Source organism: Carassius carassius, chromosome 47 (genome assembly GCF_963082965.1).
Source record: "Carassius carassius chromosome 47, fCarCar2.1, whole genome shotgun sequence".
NCBI lineage: Eukaryota > Metazoa > Chordata > Actinopteri > Cypriniformes > Cyprinidae > Carassius > Carassius carassius.
This window is the reverse complement of record NC_081801.1, coordinates 21,551,378-21,573,313: the sequence shown is the minus strand read 5'-3', so window position 1 is coordinate 21,573,313 and position 21,936 is coordinate 21,551,378. Positions and strand designations below refer to the sequence as shown.

At 38.2% G+C, this 21,936-nt stretch overlaps 1 protein-coding gene across 1 annotated transcript in view; it reads right to left on the bottom strand.

The window, feature by feature from the left end:
* LOC132130859 (dachshund homolog 2-like) overlaps window positions 1-21,936 on the bottom strand; it is a 130,222-nt gene that overhangs the window by 43,699 nt on the left and 64,587 nt on the right. Inside the window, exon 3 of the mRNA XM_059542699.1 lies at window positions 14,359-14,490. Within this exon, the coding sequence (XP_059398682.1) occupies window positions 14,359-14,490 (132 nt within the window). The remainder of the gene's footprint in view (window positions 1-14,358; window positions 14,491-21,936) is intronic.

Sequence of the window (21,936 nt, the reverse complement as noted above, 5' to 3'; positions counted from 1 at the left end):
AACAACACCTGCTCTGGAATAGAGGAAAGAGGACAGTAGGAGAGGGTGGGGGTAAGATGTGCCACTTTCATATTTACCTCTATGAAAAGAGAAATGATGTCAAACAAATATACTTACTTATATGTCAGGATGTCTGCTATCAACTCAATTTGAAGAAAGTGTCTATAATTTAATGCCATACAATTTTGCCCACATTAATGGGCAAGTTGAATCATTGAGGGAAATATGAAAATGTTTGTTTTTAATAAAAATATGAACAAAGATGGGAATCAAATCAGTTTACTAATGCTGCTGGAAAGCACCTTTACAAGTCAACCTCAAATATTCTCCTGTTTCATGTTGCACCTAATACAATACACTGCATCTAACTGTTAACATAAATTCCAGGTCAGCTTGATAGATGCAGTGCAGAGCAACGGTTAATTTTATTAGGTAGAGCAACTCACTCGCAAACAGCTCTGTAGAAGACATGTTATGATAACTAAGATGACACAAAAGCATGGACGTCTTTTACGAGTTTATGAAAACACCTCCGCTCAAAGCCCCATAGGAGTTTGGGGTGCAAAAATAAACTATTTACACAAAATAACAAAGAAGTAATAATGAAAAAGAGCAATCAAGGGGGGAATAACATATAAGTTTTAAGTCATTAATTCCCTCCCTGAACAATGAGAGAGCAATCCACAAGAGGCCTAATGTAAAAGTGTTTGAATTGAAAGTGAAAATGATTAAAGAGCTCTTTTAATGAAGTGTTAATTGCTGTGAGAAGTAGGTAGAAGTTTGGAGGAGATGCACTGCTTTGACAGGAGTGAAGCTACAGCAAAAGCCCATTTCTACACTGATAGAAAACTAAACACCATATAAGATAATTTTACTGATCAAGGAAAAATTCAAGTGAACCATGGAGAGATTCCTGGTGAAAACCAAGTGACAGAAAATTGGAAAATGGGAACATGGATGCATCCTAAAAACCTACTGTAGGTGAGCTTCTGGATCTCCATGCTTCAGTTTAGCCTTAATTCAAAGTAATAGCACTAAAGGCTGATTTATACTTCTTTGTCGGACCAACGCCGTAGCCTAATCATATGCACACTCCCTTAGACCATAGCCAGACATGCAACTCTCCAAAAATCTAACAGCGCGTAAATTCTATGCAGACAGCAAGTGCTGTGATTGGTCTGCAAGAATCTCTCTCTCTCATATGTACTTGAGTTTTGTGAGTTTTAATGTGCACTTTAATATATTTTAATGTTACAACTTTTTATATAAAATAAATCAAAGCAAAGAAGAAGTGTCTTATTTATTATACTACATAGCATTATGCATCAGTAGTTGTCCGGGACAAACAACGTTGATCTGCCATGATACAAGTCCTTGTGGAGATGGAAAGAATGTCATCTTCTCCTGTTCCATTGTTGTCTCCTTTTGTAGTTTTAAATAACGATTTAATGATTTGATTTTTATTTGTTGCTGTCACTGCTATAATGCTTCTCCGATGAGCTGCTTCTTCAGCTTTGGTTGTGGTACTGCCTGTTACACCAGCAACAGGCCCATGGACATTGCAGAATAGCATTTTGCATGTGTACTGCCCGTCAACGTGGACAATGACGCAGAAGTATAAATGAGAACAGATAGGCTAGTAGGTCCGATGCATAAGTATAAATCAGCCTTAAGTGCAAAAATATTTGATGTCATATGTGTGAGAACGTCTACACACATTTCACTATATACATGAGACCCATACATTTTATCAGAAAAAATAAACATTAAAGTGGACCAAGGACAGAGCCCTGGTGAACACCAAGAGACAAAAAGTTGGAAAATGGGGAACAAGAATGAATCCTAAAAGCTTCTGAATCTCACTTATTCAGCAAATAAGTTACTACTCTTGCAGAGGGCTATCAACAATGAATGATATTTATACCTCCACCTACAGCTGAATATTCAACATCTCCTCATCATCCTCGCTAACTGAGTCCTATATTGTGTTTCTCATGAGCCTTTTGTGCTGCATAAGATGGCACAGTCTTTCACTTACCCTTATCACAGACACACATTAAATGGCCATCAGAGAACTCTGTTCTCTTTGAACGGTTTACGGTGACTAGCCTTTGATCATAAGTAGTGCTCACTTCACAGAAAGCCTGAAAAGATGTCTCTTTGATATCTCACTGAGTTTACATATCAATGAGCACCACAGAAGATGGGGGCCAAGGCGACTCTCTTGTGCTAAGCTTTTGGGAAATGTGGCTTAGAGGATACGTGTTGACCACTAAATGCATACATTTGTCAGATAATTTCATAGATGAGGCTGAGTAGCCACGTTCATCCAGAAGCAAGTGCTTTTTCTCAATAGACTGTGGCTCATTTGACTGTTTTGGAGTGGAGAGCCCCATGTCTTTATGGGCTTTCATTAGACGTCATTTTGAGGCTCATTTGAAATCAATCCCCCTTTGGACACTCACGCCACCTCAGGTGTCGGCCGGATGAAAAATGAGTCGGGGCAATGGCGCTTCGGGAAGCCCCCTGTCCGTCCTGCTTGGCCCAGTTCGTTAATACAGCATCATCTGGTCGAACGGACGTGCAATTCCCACATCTCATTACCGACAGGAACAGTGGGTCATTACACGGGATGGATTCCCATTAGCTGAACTGAGAGTTTGAGACTAAATACAGAAGCTTTGGACACAAGCACACACTCCCAAGCACTTTGCTACATACTCCTCAGCCACACTTAACTTGTTACTTGTTCACACACTTTCTGGATGAGAGGAATGCAAAAATGACTAGAGAGAATTTATCTACTTTGAGCACTTGAGCACAGCAGTATTTTGAACACATTCAAAAAGAATGCACTCAAAAGGAATAGCTCCCCCATAAATAAAAAAAAAAATATATATATATATATTTACTTACCCTTGGGTCATTTCAAAGATGCAAACTCTTTTACTGTTTTTTTTTATATATATAATGAAAAAGTATACATTCTTCCAAAATAGTAGTGCAGCTTGTGCCTTTGGACAGTTCATAATGACAGGGGGCTGTGTGAACTATTCCTTAAAGTCTTTCCTTTAGGGTAAATCCTTATAAATTAAGTCTCCTCAATGAAAGCAATTTAGAGGCATGTTTTCCCCAAATGAAATATATACAACATATCTCTCTTATCTCTCTTTAGAGGAGTTAATTCTCGATGATGCATTAATTCAGGATGACTGCACGGTCATCTGGAAATCAAGGTAGTGGAGAGGCAGTCAGGAGTGGGTTTAACCAGCAGGAGTGCAAGGAAGATGCAGGGGCCATTGAGTGAGGATAATGCAGCTCCTTCATATGGTCTGTTGCTATATGAGCCATCTGTTTATATGACAGACTGCATCCTGATGGACAGAGAGGCTAATCAATGCAGCTCTGCTCCACAGGTTTATGTATGAAAGTATAGTGTTCAGCAGCTTCCTGCAAACTTGAGTGTGTGCATTTGCGATTACAATTTTAAAATGGGGTATACCTGCCAGGTTTATTTACGTGGGTATGCCGCCTTGTTTAGTGAGTGGAAATATGTGTCTGTTCAAAAGTGCTCATCTCCAGCAATGGTCAGCGAGCAGCTCCTGTCCCTGTAGGGATGGTGATTTATGGAACATTAATTTTGGATGACTGGATCCGGGCAAATATTTCCGTCAGAGGACACAGATTGGGGGAGAAAGTCAGCATGGCAGGTGAAAGAGACTAATATGACAATCAGACAAGATTCAAGATTCAAACAACTTTATTTATCCCCGTAGGGCAATTCAGTTTTAGTCTACCAGTCGTATCAACAAGACAAAGACAACACTTAATCCAGCATTTAGAAACACTGTCAGTAGTATCATATTGCATTTGGGTGCCAGAACAAGCAACAAATACACAGGCCACAATACTAAGTCTGAGCAGCGACCAACATTTGAGTGAATAAAATAATAAATAATAGTACAGAGGTATGCAATGCCTGGACCTATCTAGTTGCCACTATCAACAGTATTTAAAAACCTGATGGCAGAGGGGATAAAAGAATTTGCATATCTGTTCGTTTTCCTTGGGGGGGGGGGGCAGGTATCGTCGTCCTGAGGGCATTAGACAAAATTCCTGCCTAAGAACATGGTCAGGATAACTTACGACCTTTCTAGCCTTTTGGAGCACTTGTTTTTTCCGGTGGGAGCTCTGGGGCCTCATGTATCAACACTGCGTACGCACGCAAACACGGCGTACGCCAGCTTTCACGTTCACGGTCAGATGTACTAACAGTGAAATTAACGTAAGAATGTGCATTCCTCCACGTAAACTTCATGCCTGGCGTACGTACATTTGTCGTGATTTTTGTCCGTTGGCGACTCATAGAGGCAATAAAGTGAAGTGGCAAACATTACACTACGAATTGTTCTATCGCACCACCAGCTGTCAGATTGCTTATAATTTGTAATTGATAAATTATTTGACATATTATTGTCACACGAGTCTTATTAAAATATTCTATTAATTATGCAATTAAGTAACATATAAGAAAGCATGTGCAAATTGATAGCCTACAACCCGTCTAGCAATGGCAGTGTTGGCTTTATTAGAGGACATTTTCAATGGACGAATCCGGAGAGAACGAGTTTTTAGGGACCACAATGATTTTCTGGCCCACGATGATGACTGGCTTATCAGCCGTTTCAGATTTCCAAGGGCTATACTCTTGGAGCTCTGCGCTGAGTTGGGTCCGAATTTGGAAAGAGAGACAGTGAGGAGCCACGCATTACCCGTTCCTTTACAGGTGCTTACTACACTTGGTTTCCTGGCAACTGGTTCTTTCCAAAGAGAACTAGCAGACCGCTCAGGTATAAGCCAGTGGTGTTTGAGCCGTGCATTGCCAGCTGTATGGGACGGGATCATCCGCTTGTCTACCCGGTACATAACGTTCCCATACGATGCAGGTGACCAGCCAAACATTAAAGCGCAATTTGCAGCGATAGCCGGTTTTCATAATATAATCGGAGCGATCGACTGCACACATATTGCTATAAAGGCGCCATCTGAAGAATTTGCATATGTGAATCGGAAACATTTTCATTCAATAAATGTGCAGATTATATGTGATGCACAAATGCGCCTAACAAATATTGTGGCAAGGTGGCCTGGGTCAACCCATGATTCATTTATCCTCACAAACAGCATGGTTGGGATGAGACTCCAAGCTGGCAGGGTGCGCGATTGGTGGCTACTTGGTAAGTTATGCATTTAAATGTATGGTTCTATCTAAAAGTTTAATGTTTGTGTGTGTAATTATTCAACTGCCCATCAGGAGACAGTGGTTATCCACTAAAGACGTGGCTGTTAACCCCCCTCACCAACCCACAAACTGACCGAGAGCGCAGATACAATGATGCCCATTCTCGCACTCGGTCAGTTGTGGAGCGGGCGATTGGGCAGCTGAAAAGTCGGTGGCGCTGCCTTGACAGGACCCGGGGGATGCTGTTATACCGCCCTAACAAGGTTTGCCGCATCATACTGGCCTGTGGAGTGCTGCACAATGTTGCGCACAGGCATGGCATACACCTTGGTGAGGTGGGGGCACCGCTAGATGACCCTGACCCAGGACCAGTATATGTGCAGCACAATCAACAAGCCATTCAGGCCCGTCAACGTGTAATTGCGACAATATAAATGGTACTCAGACAAAAAGTTTATTTTTTGACCAATTCTTTTAATGAATGGCTTATTTCTGTAAGTGCGTCAGTGACATTTTTTAAGTGACTGTTCATTTCTTCAATGGCCCTAACAATTTGTTGCTGTGACTCCAGAACAGCATGACTCAAGATGCGACCAGATGGACGGGGTTCAGCACTGGGGGGAGCATTAGAGACACCAGAGACGCTGGACTGAATGGGCTCTGGCTGCTCGGGTGGTGCGGACTCTGGGTGCGTGCCAGTGGACGTTCCTGCTGTTGTTCCTGCGGTTCCTAAGTCCAAATAAACACAGGCACATGTTAACTGTATTTGAGTCTGTTCCTTATTAATGGGTACATTACTACATTGCATTTTAAAATTAAATGGTGGCTGGTAGGCTATGTATCAAAGTTAAGGAAATAAATTTTAAATTAGTCACCTTGCTGGCAGTCCTGTAGTATATCCGAGTCTCCCACATCAACGGATACGATTCCAGAGATTAACGTGTCTCCTACAATAGACGCAACTCTCTGACCAAAGGGTGCGAGTTCATCTGCCCCTGTACCACCGCCAGTTCTGCCCACACTTTGTCGGTGCGCAGCAGTTCTCCGCTTAACTTCCACCTTTATGTCAGACCATTTCTTCTTCAGTTCATTTACGGTGCGACTCTCAGATCCCACCACGTTGACGGCATCAGACAAACTCTCCCACTCTTTTTTCTTTCTTTTATTATTAATTCCAGAGGACAAAGTTCCAAATAAAATATTTTTTCTTGTTTCTACCTCTGTTAGTAGGACCTCTAATTCATTTTCAGTGAAATTTCGTTTCTTGCTTGCTTTAGCCATGTTCTAGCAGGTTTCTTTTGCCAAATTAGACTAATTACCATATTTAAATTAATTTAATTGAGGGAGGAGACAGGGTGTGGGGTTGTGCTCGTGCATTTGCGCTCAATTTCGCGTTAATTGGGATGTACAAAGAAAATGTATGTGGAATGCTGCGTACGCAGAGATTAATACATCTGATTTTTTTTGTGCGTACGCACATTTACAGCTTTGACCGTAAGCAATGTTTTAGTATGAATTCAACGCAAGTCTTTGTACATGAGGCCCCAGGTCTGTCAGCTGAACTCCAATGATCTTGGAGCAGATTTTAACAATACTGCTGAGGCTATTCTTGTCCCTCACAGACAATCCATTAAACCAATCTATGATGTACAGATAACCTAAAATGTTAATGTATGAATAATAATTTGTAAAATCACATTTACCTCAAAATCATATTAAAATAAAATATAAAAAAGTAACAAAACATGATAATATGATCATGTTAAACTGTATTGCCACCTTTCAGTTCCTGATTTAAAAATTCTGGCCACGTGTGGCAATGTAGACCTCTGACTTATGAATAGCACCTTGCATACAAGAAGTTGTACAGGATAATAGTTGATTAATGACCTACTCTGACCTGCCTGAACTTATAACTCAGGTAAAATGTATCTACAAGTCAAATATGAATATATTGTAATTTATTATTTTGTGTATCAAAGGTCAAACTATAACATATAACTATAAACATTTGGAATATGCAAAAATTACGTTTTTTAAGATTAAAAGGACTTTTATAGCAGATCAAGTAAGTGGAAGAGAGAAAAAAAACTAATTGAAAGACTGAAATAGGTTCTTCACCTAGTTAATTACATAAGTACAAATTATATTAAAAGCACTAGTTGTGTTTAGGCAGAAGAGTAGTAAGTAATTCTGTCTTCATAGTCACTGCATATATTGTAACTACAAAGGACAGAAATTTTACGGATTTCATTTTACATAAAATTTTTACCATTATGTTCCTAACAAATATAAGTATAATTCCATTAAATATGCGTTCAAATGTGTTTGATGTTGAATCTATATTTATAAGTAAATAAACTGGACTAATTCAAGGACCAGCTGATGGTTACTTAGTGCAAATACTCCAGATGCATTAAAGGGTTAGTTCACCTAAAAATCGAAATTTGATGTTTATCTGCTTACCCCCTAGGGCATCCAAGATGTAGGTGACTTTGTTTCTTCAGTAGAACACAACCAGATATTTTTAACTGAAATCGTTGCAGTTTGTCAGTCATATAATATAAGTTGATGGGAATCACAGCTTTGACAGTCATAAAAAAAATACATAAACAAAACCAAATTAAACCCTGCGGCTCATGACGATACACTGATGTGTAAAGACACAAAACGATTGGTCTGTGCAAGAAACTGAATAGTATATATATCGTATTTTACCTGTGTTTGCATCTTCTATCGTCTATCTACGATCTTAATTGGGAGTGACAATGGTCCATTTGAGAGATAGGTGGCGGTAATGCGCTTATAAGTCTGTGATCCGCCATTAAGCATGAAAAAGATGAAGATGCATCACATGCCGGCTGAAGAAGAAGACGCAGATTCGTTTAGGACAGTTCAGACATTGTGGTGAAAATTCCAGGGTAAAATACAATATAAATCAATGCATCATCACGAGCCGCAGGGTTTCATTTTGTTTTGTTTGTGTTTGGTTTTTGACTTCTAAAAGCCATGATTCCCAATCACTTACATTATATGACTGACAGACTGCAATGATTTGAGTTAACAATCTCAGTTGGTGTTCTACTGAATAAAAAAGTCACCTACACCTCATGTGAAAGAAACGAGTTTCGAGTCTGGCTTGCAACATGCCAATTTCATTCTACACTATTTATACATTTTTCTCTCTAACAAAATACAATCCTATAAGATGCATGGCTACCGCAAGTCATTATCAAACCACAGACAATCCATTGTAAGTTCCTCAGAAAGCCACAGTATGCAAGTGTCCATTTGAAACCGAACATGAAATCACATCTACAGGCATCCATTTCCACCCAAACCCTTTTTTTCCTAACAAAACCCTGACCCTGTACCCAGGTGAGCTCAACTCTCACAGAGCTGCTAGGCTAGAGTGATACAGGAAACTGATACTCCCCCACCTCAGCCACAAGAACAACACTGATCCCTCTTGCTCTTGACACGCTCAATATATTACATAAAACAAAGGGTTTGCTGAGATCAGATGATGACATTTATGGGAGCTGAGAAGGGAAAAGTGTCTCTGGGTTGCAGCAGGATTCTAGGTAGGAATGGGGAAACTGTCTTATGGTGAATCTCACAAAAGAAACTTTCAAGAAATATCCAGGTCATTTTACCTATTTCAATTATTACACTTGTTCGGGACTTGTCAAGAACGCTAGTATGTTTAGCTAGTGCTACAATAGAATACGAAAGAGAGAAAGAGATGAGCGAGTAAGGTGGTCCTCAGTGGCAACACTAGGACAATCCAATCTGATTTAATAAGAGTGACAGTTGCTCTCTGATGACAGAAAAGCTCTTGAAAGTGTGATGCAAAATGAAATAATAGGTGAGAGACAAAGAAAAGAAGAAATAAAAGTGCTGACCGCTTTTGTAGTTAAAGATTTGCAACATACACAACTCCCTCTCTCTCCCTCTCTCTCTCTCTCTCTCTCTCTCTCTCTCCAGCACACACCTGTTTTTTGCTAACGCGGCAAATCACATGGCTGACAGATTCCCAAGCCTGTTTAAATAATGCATGGGATTTCTCTTTTAACTTGTCAGTCGCCCTACAAAAAATAAATATCAGTTCTTTTCTGATGTCATTTGTGACAGTGATTCACCCTGACAGTTCCCTCATAGACCAATGAGTCCCTTTTCGTTTTCTCATTCTTCTACCGCGATTCCGACAAGAAACACGTTACTCTTTTTTCTTTCTCTCTCTCTCTCTCTCTCTCGCCGTCTTTTTTTCTTGTTAACAGGCGTTTTCAGAGCTGTATTTATATTTAAAGACACAATTTCACAGGAGCCCCCATTAACTCTCTTCACCCTCTAGTTTTGCTCCAACCATATTAGCGCAAACAATGTTCTCTGCCTACCAAAACTGTGCACCAGTCACAGTCACTGAACAAACTCCAGCATGCTTTGTACTACTGGATAAAATCGGGGGAGCTGGGCAGACTGTCTTTTTCCATGCCAAATACTTCATCAAATCTCTTTGGCCCCTGTCATACAGGCTGTTTTTTATTCCGTGCTGTATTCTTGCGCTCTAGCGGCAAGGGTGAAATTAACGTTTGAACGGACCGACTGAAGGGGGAGATTGAAATCAAGCCTATCTGTGCCGACTGCCTGCTGCAGATAGCTCAGGCTTTTTGTGGCACGATCCACACAGTGGAGGAAAAGCACAGATTAGCCGTCAAAAAAAGCAAAAGACTCACCACCAAGAGTGAGAGGGAAGGGGGCCAAAAACATCTTGCGGGAATGTAAAGAGGGACAGGAGATATTGCCATCGGGACATTGAGCAAGCAGTGTCTTTGCAGACAAGAGAGAGCGAGAGAGCGAGCCAAAGAGGTTAAAGTTGTCGGACTGCTTCAGAGGGTGTTTTTTTTAGCTTCAGGGATTCAAGGAAGCTAGATCAGAATCCAAGACCCCCCCCCCCCCCCCCCACCACCTCTTCTCAACTCCAATCAATGCACACCAAAGACCGAATACAATGTACTTTGGTTGGTACAGCTTCATTTTGAGGACTTAAAAAGTCTGGTCCAACACCCAAATTTTTCTTTGGTTCCTCAAAGTACCTAAGAACCCCGCATTTTTGTCTTGGAGTACCCAATTAAAAATAACAATAAGCATTGGCACTCGGAGTCCGTGCCCACATCTGTTTGAATGCCTGTCATACACAAAGTTCTGTCTTATGCATATTCACCCTGATTTGAAAGCCAAAGATTTGATCTAGCCCTATCAGATCTGACACCACACAAACACATGCCGATAGTGCTGGGTCTGTGCTTACTGTGTTTCACGGCCTGGGACGGTTGTTCACTCAGGACGTTGACATCTGCAAACAGGAGTGAAATTTGACTCTGTGTGATTCTCAGTTTCCATTGATGCAGTTCTCTCCATCTCTATCTCTCTAATCATCAACATTAGCTCTATCGGCAGCCAGAGTACATTACATGTGTGATTGAGTGCGAGACAGACGTCTTCTCTCCACCCCTGGCACTGGCTCTTCCTCCTCTCTCCTGCTCTCTATTCTCACGCCATCATCTTTCTGTCACTACACACACACTCTGTTTCTCTCCACATGAATGGACCAAATTCAAAGGTGATTTGTATTCAGTCTAAAGTGTTGATCTACAGTAGGAGCGGTTTTTGGTAAAGCTTGCTATGGACTGTCACTGATTCCAATAGAATGAATGAGCAAATGGCGATAACACTTGGGACTGCACATAATTTGATTTTGACATGACTTAAACTATATTAAAAAAATATCTAAACAGCTGACACACATGCTTGTCCTAAAGACATTTTGTAGGTCGTTTGCTCTGGATAGTCATTAAAATTCTTCTTCTCACCAAGGCTAAATTTATTTTTACAAAAAAAAAAAAAAAAATAGTAAAACAGTAATATTGTGAAATATTAGGTAACACTTTTTAATAACATTCTGTTATAAGTTACTTATAAATTATTAGTTAATGATGAACTAATCATTTACAAAACCTGACTATACTTTCATAAATGATTAATAAGTGATAAGTTAACATTTTAGTAATGTTTTATTAATTCAGTTATAAGTCACGTATAAGTTATTAGTTAATGATGAACAAATCATTTACAGAACACAACTTTTTTTTAAGATAACTTACAACACATTTGTAAATCGTTAGCATACCACTTATTACTCATTTATGAACATATAGTCATGTTTTTTAAATGATTTGTTCATCATTACCTAATAACTTATAAGTGACTTATAACTGAATTAATAAAACATTACTAAAATGTTAACATATTACTTATTAATCATTTATAAATATATAGTCATGTTTTGTTAATGATTAGTTCATCAACTAATAATTTATAAATTACTTATAACAGAACGTTATTATAAAGTGTTACCAAATATTATAAAAAATAGACAGTAAAAACTGTTTTCTACATTAATAACTGTATTAGTCATAATAATGACTATTATTAATAATTAAGCCACAATAATTGAGTACCAAATCAACATATTCAAATACTTTCTAAAGGATTATGTGACACTGACGACAATGAAGAAAATATTTCACAGCATTACTGTATTTTTATCAAAGAAATGTAGCCCTGGTGAGCAGAAGAGACTTCTGTCAAAAACGTTGAAAATTGTAATTACAAACTTCTGCCTAGTAGTGTATATGCCTGATTTATGTCCCGTTTTCCCCCTCTTTTTTTTGCTTTATCCTTAAACAAATTTGGCTGCAAATTTAAACCGGTTGCACACTAATACGAGGAGTGAATTGCTGGTATTAATGTCTCCTTCTACATATTCACACACGCTCTGTGTTTCTGTTAACATGTTTGTGTGTTGTGCGTGTATGTAAGCATTATTGGTCTTTGCAATAACAACGGATGGCATTTATGTCTGTGCTCGCAGTAGTTGAATGTGATAATAAAGAATGACATTTTACTTTGCATGTTTGTGTTTGTGTGTGTGTGTGCAGTGATGGTAACATCACAATCTAAATGCACAGTCAGGTGGGGAACATTAAAGACGTCATTAGCCTCAATAAAGCTCAGCAGAAAAGAGAGGGTTGCGTGGGCAAGAACCCATTACCTCAGGTCACGTGCCTGTGTGCGCGTGTGTGTTGAGGTGATTAGATTGTTGAACACTTCTTAACAGTGCTCTTTATTTTCATATTGTGAATATCTATAGCCTGCACTGGTAAGTGATTCAAAGCTAGTCATACACTGGTCAAAGCTAAAAGTTGTGTAGCCCTGCAGATCAGAAATGTGTTTGGTTGTTGCAGTGGATTTGATGTGTTTGATTACCAGGTGAGGAGCTCACAAGTGATTCTACTGAACTGTGGGCAGGTGCAATAACTAAAACGTGAGAACATAGCAAATCTACAAACTAGAAAAGGTAAAACACACTGTTTTCGTGCCTATATCTTTAAATGCAAATGAGCTGCTGTTGCTCCCTGCCCTCTTTTCCAGAATATGTGCCTTTACAGCTCTTACCTCAAATACTCTGCCAACAAACATCTGTTTGGTTTTGATTATCATGTATATAGTGCTTAAATTATGTGTTTTAAAGCCACATCAGATCAAACTTCATTTTCTGAGCGCACAGAAAGGCATGTGGCATGTGAGTCCTAAACTAAGTTCTCTTTCATGTCTTATTGTGCTTAAACTGTCAAATACACACAAGGCTATGTTAAAAACACATTACCGAAACAGTCGGTTATGTCTGTTAAGGTAAACAGCTGGTAATGAAATTGCATGTTTATATTAGTTCTGTGTAGTGTATTAAGTGACAGCAATGTAATATGCAGTACCTATACTGCTGTCTACGCTGTAAATATGAATAAAAACAGAAAATCACTCACTGCTCTTAACTGAATAACTTCTATAGCTTTAATAAGAAGACATTTCTGACTTGAATGCTTCTTTTAAATGCTCTAGCATGAAGATAAACATTGTGGATTGTGTGCAGCTCACTCAGGGCGGGGTCAGAGGCTGTGGGCGGGGCCTGAGCAATATGACGCCATGAGAATCAAAGCGCATGTCTAATGAGAATGATTTTGGTTTAATGGGGATTAAAAAATAAGGAATGGTTGGATTTTTATCATTGTAGGGTTGTTGTGTTCACACACAATTATGTCCAAACACCATGTAAAAGTGGATTTTGCATAATAGGAGCCCTTTAAAAGTTTGCAGTCCAGGGGGAATGGGAATTACAATGAATATAACAACTCCATGGTTTCAGTTCTGAATTTTCTAAATGGTTCTTGTCCCTTACAATTTCATCAGTACTTTTTTGAATATATATATATGTGTGTGTGTGTGTGTTTCATTTATATTTAAAAAAAAATATAAAAGTGCCCCTATAATGCCATTTTTAAGATAGCTAATATTGTTGCATGCAAGTTCAAAAAAACACTTTATTTTTCTCAAAGAAGTGTAAAGTGTTAACAAGTTTATGGTAATTATAAGATGTGATAAAATAAATTTACTCTCACAGCGTAAGATACAGCATCTTCTCCACATGTTTACCACATGGAAATTTGACTGTGTTTGTGGCCGGTACGTATTTGGGCAGACATTATGCAAATGTGTTAATACATGACGTAGAGCCGTAACAGAATAAGATTTGAATTCCTCACGACTTGTTTAGGTGACTCATTACATTAACTTTATTTATTGTGTTTTTTGCAGATAGTTTATGTTCACACTAGGTTATGACACACTGTATGAAAAGAAATATTCGAAAACAGACATAATGGGGCAATTTATAATAATCAATAATAATTTAAATTTATTATTTTTTATAAAAAAATTTGGTTTATATAAAGTATACACAACACACACTACCACAAACTTGGGGTTTGTAAATCTTAATACTATTTTTTGTCACAAAATATTTTTTTTTTACATTTAATTCATTTATTTATATGAACTAGTAATATTCTGAAATTTTATCACAATTTAAAATAACAGTTTTCTATTTTACAACATTTTAAAATGTAATTTATATATAGAGTATGACATTTTTATATTTATATAGCATACTTTTTCAATCAAAAATTTGAGTATCTTTGTATGTGTGTGAATCTGACCTGCACTGGAGTTCAGCTCCTCGTTCTCTGACTCGGTACCGTTCTGGCTTCCTGCTCCGTGAATGCTGCTCATGGCCATCAGTTTCATCTTCTGGAGTTTCATAGCTTCAGCCATGGCTGCTGCCGTCAGACCTGTACAGCACAAACACACATACAGAGGTAAGTGTACAGTATCTGGAAACATACTTGTCCACTTTTACACCTGGTGTAACACCCGTCTCAGGAGATCTGATCTCCAGGGAACAACTGACACAAATCACTCGCCTGGTATTAACATGCATCTCATGTGAACAGAGGTTGTCAAAGGAAAGCTCTCTGATATGACTTCATCACTTATTACCCCAGTGTGTTAATAAAACACAAAAAGTCACAGATATTAAAAATGCATAGTTTTGCATTTCCCTAATCAGTACTGGTCGTGACTGCCGCCCACCGGCAGAATGTGACCCTCTGGAAGAGGAGGGAGGGATCTAATCGTTGTTCTGTGCTAGTGTGTGTAAGTGTGTGTGTATCCCACGAGGATTTCCCAGTGTTACTCACTGTCTCACACACGCTTCCCGAACTCAACCCTCCTCTCATCAAGGGCTCCTCAGCCCTGGAAGCCATCATCACTCAGCCCAATTAGGCCCCTAATTAATTCAATTAAACAACGGAGGGACACATTAAGTAATTCATTAAGTGACGATGCGATGCCTTCTCACACTCCGCTCTTGAAATTTCCCCACAAATCAGGTTGGGAGGAAGTGATGGCCCACGTCCTGTGTCTTTTTCCCCAGGTTCAGACAATGGATGTCACCTTGATCTAATTCATTAAAAATTTAGCCTCCAACGGAATACGTGAACTAGCGCAGAAAAGAAGGCCAAAGAAAATTCCTTTATCCTCACTTTCACACGCTCTGCATGGATTTGGAAGCACAGGGCACTTCTTCTCCCAGAGGGCCGTGCGAAAATGAACAGCGCTTACGGCTGAAAATTAACAACGACACTGGTTTTGCTTTCTGCGACAGCCGACAAGCCAAATAAACTAGCAAATTATTCATACTTGAAAAATACAAGTTGTGGATATGCTGGAACGGACTGGAGTGGGAGATAACGGCAAGTATTTCTCCAGATTAAAGCCAGGCAAAAGTGGCAAAAACACTTTAAATGAAATATCAGTAAGTAATTGATAACAAATATATATATATACGTATACAATTTTAGCAAAAGATGTTACATTTGTAAAGCTTATGGTAAAATATTAGCTTATTATTTAAAGCTACTATTATTATTATTATTATTATTGCTACACAATTTATAATATTATCAAATATTTAATTATAATACCTATTGTAAACAAAGCTTATACTATCATTACTATTTTTAGCGATATTATTTAAAGGAATTCTTATTAGCTTTATTACATCAAAAGTGATTATTACCAATATTAATCACTGATATTTATAACATTTTGAAGAATATTAGTTAAATTCATTAATACAGAATGTATATATATATATATATATATATATATATATATATATATATATATAATAAACAATGATATAATTATTAATTATTTTGGTAACACTTTAGTATAGGGTCCAATTCACACTAATAACTAGTTGCTTATTATCATGTCTATTATTAACATATTGGCTGTTTATTAGTGCTTATAAATTACATATAATGCATGACATCCATAATCCTACCCAATACCCTAAACTTAACAACTACCTTATAAACTATTAATAAGCAGCAAATAAGGAGACAATTGAGGCAAAAGTCATAGTTAATGGTTAGTTAATAGTGAGAATTGGACCCTAAAATAAAGTGTGACCCTTATTTTATTATTATTTAATTTAATTATTTAATTATTATTGGTAACTGAAAGCATAATTAAATGATCCAAAACATAATGAATGTTCTAAATATCTAATATTTAAACATGGTACTACATGTAATGACAAACTACAGACAAATAAAGCAAACCGTGGTTTTATCGGTTAGTGATAACATTTCATAGAAGGGTCCTTTGGAGTTCTGTTTCTGGAAAATGTACGAGTGCTAAAGTGGCGGAGAAGCATCAGATCATTTCCTGTGGCGTCCAAATAAACTGTGCAAACTAAGCATGATCGTTTATACAGAATACAAAGAGTAGAAAAATAGAGGAAAAAAGCACTCACAATTGGTGCATTGTCTCAGCACACACACACGATAAGCCTCCTCCCGTCTCCTGATACTATGTCAAGGAGAAGCCCCGAGATCAAACGGCGTACGTAACAGTAATTGATGTTTGAGGAAAGTCGCGACCCGCGGAAATGGGAGCCGGCGGATGAAAGGCGAGTGCCGTTTTGCAGGGGTGGACAAACAGATTGCTTATTGTTTGCCTTTCATATGGCCCTTCAGATCTACAAGTCTCTCTGCCTCAGACTCCTGCTTTGAACACTCAAGGTATCCCCCTGCCGCATGAATGGAGGGCGCTTGGGCACGTCCCGAGGAGGGGGAACACATCTATCCTCCTTTCCTCGCCCCATTCTCCCTCGTTCTCAAGATCTGACAGGTCCATCTCGGTTGCTAATGGTTCACCTGGTTTGGAAGTGAGGAGGTGAGCCGAAGGCCTGGACGACGGCTTTTGTAGTCTCGAGGGGGGTCAGATACAGGCCAGTCTGGATTCCTCTGCTGTGACGTGCCTGAATTGGTCCTTTTTCATACCTAGACAACAATGTCCCATTTAATTAAAGAGTGGTATGAGAAAAGGTAGATTCCAAAGCAAAGGAAAAATTGATCCAGAGGAGTTTCTTTTGATCTCAGAGTCAGTGAACATCAATAGATGAATGGATGCTTTTCAGCATCTGTTTCACTGCGTTTAACTTTGTCTGTCTTTACCGTGGTAATGAAACGTTAAAGACCCAGGTAAAAGAAATGGAGACACTTGCACCCGAGATCTTGAATTCTGTTACATGTCGATGTCCCATGTTTTTGGTTCATTCCAAGGCTAAAATGGCTTTGTTTAGTAGAAATACGCAAAGGTGGATTCTAATAATAATGATAATAATATTAATTATTATTATAAATAAAACATATAATTTAATTACTGCTGTAATTATAAACTAAAACATACTTAATCGATATTATTGTTTTCATTGCAATAATAAGTTATTACTGATTAATAAAATAATAAAAATATAATAGTATCTGGTATTGGAAAATAGAAAGTATATTTATTGGATCCATTTATTTATTTATTTTAATACTGGTCAATCTCCAGCTTAATCAAGTCAGATATCTCATTTATTTTCATCTGCTTTTAAAGGTTTTGTGTTTATATCAGACTCAGTAGAGAGTCGCTAGGCTTCCCAACAAATATTTATTTCCAGTACTTACTTCCCCAACCAAATATGCTTACGACCCAAATCCACTTACAACGATCCTCACATACGAAGGGCTTCTGTGCTTGTATGTCCACGAACACACAAAATGGAATGGAGCTAAAAAATAAAGAAGGTTGAGAAAGAAATAGAGACAAAACAGCAATATAAACAGCACACATAACATAGATTGCCTGTGAGAACAAGCCTGGAGAGATCATGTTTTCCACAAAGAGGGTCAGTCAAGCACTCCCTCCATTTCATGCACCGGACGCATTATTGCATTTCTCCTTTTCAGACGAAACGAGGGTAAAAAAGAGAAAGGAATGGTGTCTTTTCTTTGCTTTGACAGCGTCTCAGGGAAAAGTATCAGATTTGTGCACAGGACATGGAGGGAAAACACAGGCAGAGCATCTCCATTGATTCACTGAAGAGTAAATATTACTGTCTGATTTCAGTAAACCGAGAATGGACAAAAAGGTAGAAGAAGGGAGGGCAGAGGGAGATGGGGGTGGTATTGTATTTAATTCACCTTTGGAATTTCCAAATGGTTGGAACAAGGGATGAGTTGAACGCCTGACAAAGGCATATGGCCGGCGGGCGAAACTGGACTCTGCTGCTTTTCACCCACAACGTGAGAAAGAGAGAGAGAAATGGGGCGCGATAGAAGTTGTAAATAAAAGCCCAAATGAATGCTGAGATTTCCGCCTCATGACCCCACTGTTTGTGTGAAACCCACTGGAGGACTGATACAACTAAATCTAGGTTGTGTGTTAGTTTCCACCAACCAGAGTTTCCTCCTGAAGTGGGGCTGGATACGAATGGCTCAGATGAACCTAAACTATTGATAAAATCAGCTTAGAGTCATTTCAAAGAAAAGACTTTGATTTGGAGAAACATATCAAGTCTTAACAGAATCACGAATGGATATTAATGTTTCATAATCCATCTATGGAATCTGTTTTAAAAAATACCAGACATTTTTGAGGGTTCTATTCCATTAACGATTTTCGAACGTTGGAATATTTTTACCAATGTGAATGGAAGATTTAAAAAAAATACTATTAATTTTGTTGGATACAAATGGTTTAAGTCAGAGGTCCCTAACCACTGGGTTGCGACCCACTACCAGGCCATGGAAGAATTGCTAACGGGTCGCAAGAACGTTCTGGGAAAAATGTGTATAGATATGAAACTGTTATTTATTGCAGAGTTATTAAATATAAATTTTTCTTCTTGCTTATATATATATATATATATATATATATGCGTTGAACCACTATAATACTATATAATAGCCTATATATATATATATATATATATATATATATATATATATATATATATATATATATAAAATAAGGATATATCCACCCATCCCCCCACCACCCATGTCCAGCCAGTCCAAACAGTCCATGGTGTAAAAAAGCTTGAAGAGTAAAATTAATGAAAAAAGTAAATCTAAACTATTACTGTTAACAAAATCAATTATTTATTGGTTTGAATTGGTCTCCCTTATTCACTGAATCTTTAAGTGTCGTTCTTGAGACTGTGCCTTAACCAAGCGTGACACGAGAAGCAACAAACAAGTTTATCTTAAGCTTTACGGTGTGTGCTAGTTCTTATTTATTGACAAGTAAACAGGACTGCCTGGGGTCGAGGGGGTCTCCCTGATCCTGAGTCAGCTCATGTGGGTCTGTGAGTGAGCCCAATATGAGCGAGACTCTGTAATTACTTTTAATGAAGGCAGATGCTGATGTGGAGTTCTGCCATTATTGGAGCAGAGAAGAGATGATATACACACACAGCGTGGGAATGAGGGCACTGACGGCCGTACCCAGAGGACGGGCAGAGGAGTTGGGCGGACAAAAGGAAGGAGGAACAGAAAGAAAGATTTAATGTAACACCATGAACAGATGACGCGTCACGACGGCTCGAGGCTGTCTACAATAAACACAAAATGTTCACTAACACAGATAAATCAGCTGTAATTGCCACGTCAAACCTCAGCTATGGGAAAATGGGAGAACAACTTTAAAACTTTATTTTCGAATGAAATCAATTATTTTGAAAATGTACTTAATATATGAAATAAATATGATTTGAATTATTAAAGCAGAGACCAGGAAGATTACATTCACAATATACTGTACAATTTTAATAATTTCTAATCAATTTACGTTCAGGTTCAAAAACTAGCACTTCTCTGGTATTTTCCTATATATTCCAAGTACTTTCCTATATTTCAAGTGGTTGTGGGTTTTATAAAGCATTGGATGCAAACCTATCAAAATTTTCTAACGAAAACATCCAGGATCTCTAAAATTTCTTTAATCTGAGATGCATTTCTAATCTAGTATGCAAATTGGGATATGGTTTCTGATGTGAAATGAAACATGGGAGAGAGAGGTTTTTTTTTGTGTGGTTATCTGCAGAACTCCACAGACATTATGAGGAGACTCAGTATGACGATGTGTTTTACATGCTAATTTGACCTCTGGATGCTCAGAGGGATACTGTCCAAGACAGAGTGTTTTTTTTTTCTCTCTTCGGCATAAATGTGCCGACAAAACAGACAAATTGGGCCATAACATTATCCCTCAGCACTCCTCATTTCCCCTACATTATGTTAAAAAAACATTAATATAAACCCTCCTCATAATTTCTGAGGCAATTAAAGGTAAAAGCCGACTAATTTACCACCCGCTATATACCAGCCCAGTTTAATGTTTAATAGCAGTGCCTTTAATTGTAGTATTGTGTTATTTATTTTATTTTTTGGCATTAATAGGTGCTGAGGTCCTAGTGGCCACTAGACACAGGTGTTAATTATCCAGCGCAGCAGTGGCAGCATCAAGGTAAACATTACAGCATATTATTCTCCTATCAAACAGAAATAAGCAGTTAATTAACTCCCTGCAGTAGTAATCACTTCTTTAATTATTTATTCATTTATTTATTCGTTTTTATTATTTGTGCAAGTCCAACATCTAGTTTCTAGTGCTGTGTCACACACTTTTGCATATTTCTATTATGCACTAAAAGTAACGGACCAAAAGTTACTCACTTAATGCACTACTAGCCGTCTAGAGGTGACATTTTATACTGATCTGATGTCAGTGCACTGCTATATGTATATTATATATATTATGTATATACGTTTTCAAAAATATTTGACAAAAAAAGCTTGATTTATACATTTGAAAAAACTGTTTTGTGTTTTTTGTTTTGTTTTGCAAATCTTCTGAAGTCATATAATAGCTTCGTGTGAGGGACAGTCTAAAATTTAGTTTGTTATTTGCAAAAAATCTTCCCTGCACAACAGTTCTCAGTTCACACATGTACATATATAATATATATAATGTATGTGTATATAATACAAATGTTAATCGATACATTTGAAAAATTGTGTTACGAGGTTTTTAAATGGGCCTGGACAAAAAAACTAAACAAATAAACTACAACTTACAGTATTTCTATTTAAGAATACATTCACCTTTAACTTCAACTGCAGGCTCTCTATTTGGCAGGAGATACAAATCTTGCCATCAGGTTGTGTTTTATGTACTCTAGAGAAGAAACACGTGTGAATGTGGAGTGTGTGTGGAGTGTGTGGAGTGGGCAGTGCCGACTGCAGCAGGATTGTGAAGCACTGAGGATGAGATCTGTGATTGGCTCGTGGGCGTGATGATCTGTACGTGTCATCAACAGTCGCCCTGGAGAAGCGCAGGGCAGTGGGTGGCAGAGGCAGCATAGATTAATAACCCTGTGTCCTGCAGTCAGACTGTGTGTGTGCACAATGATCAGGATGCTAAAACATCTCACAACCCAATGCAGCATGTGGATATATCTGTATGTTCACACCTATGCCCACCCCCTTATGTTTTTCTATCAATGGCGTATATTAATTTCTGTCCATAATGTTCATATACGCACACATAGATGCGATTGCACACTCAGATACACACAAGCTGCAATCAGCAGTGATTTCGAGGCATCCCTTTAACCCCAGGAACTCGTTAATGTTTCATGAAAAGAGCCACTAGAGTCTTCACCGGCTGACTCAGAATCTCACGACTTAGCAGAAATAAATGGGCCAAGTGTTCAAAGAGCAACAAGGCACTGCTCACTGGGCAGAAAATGAGTGGAGAGCACTTTTCCAACCTCCTCTTTCTCTCTTGCGCTGTATCTTTGGCTCACATACTCCTCTATTTCGGTCTTTACATAC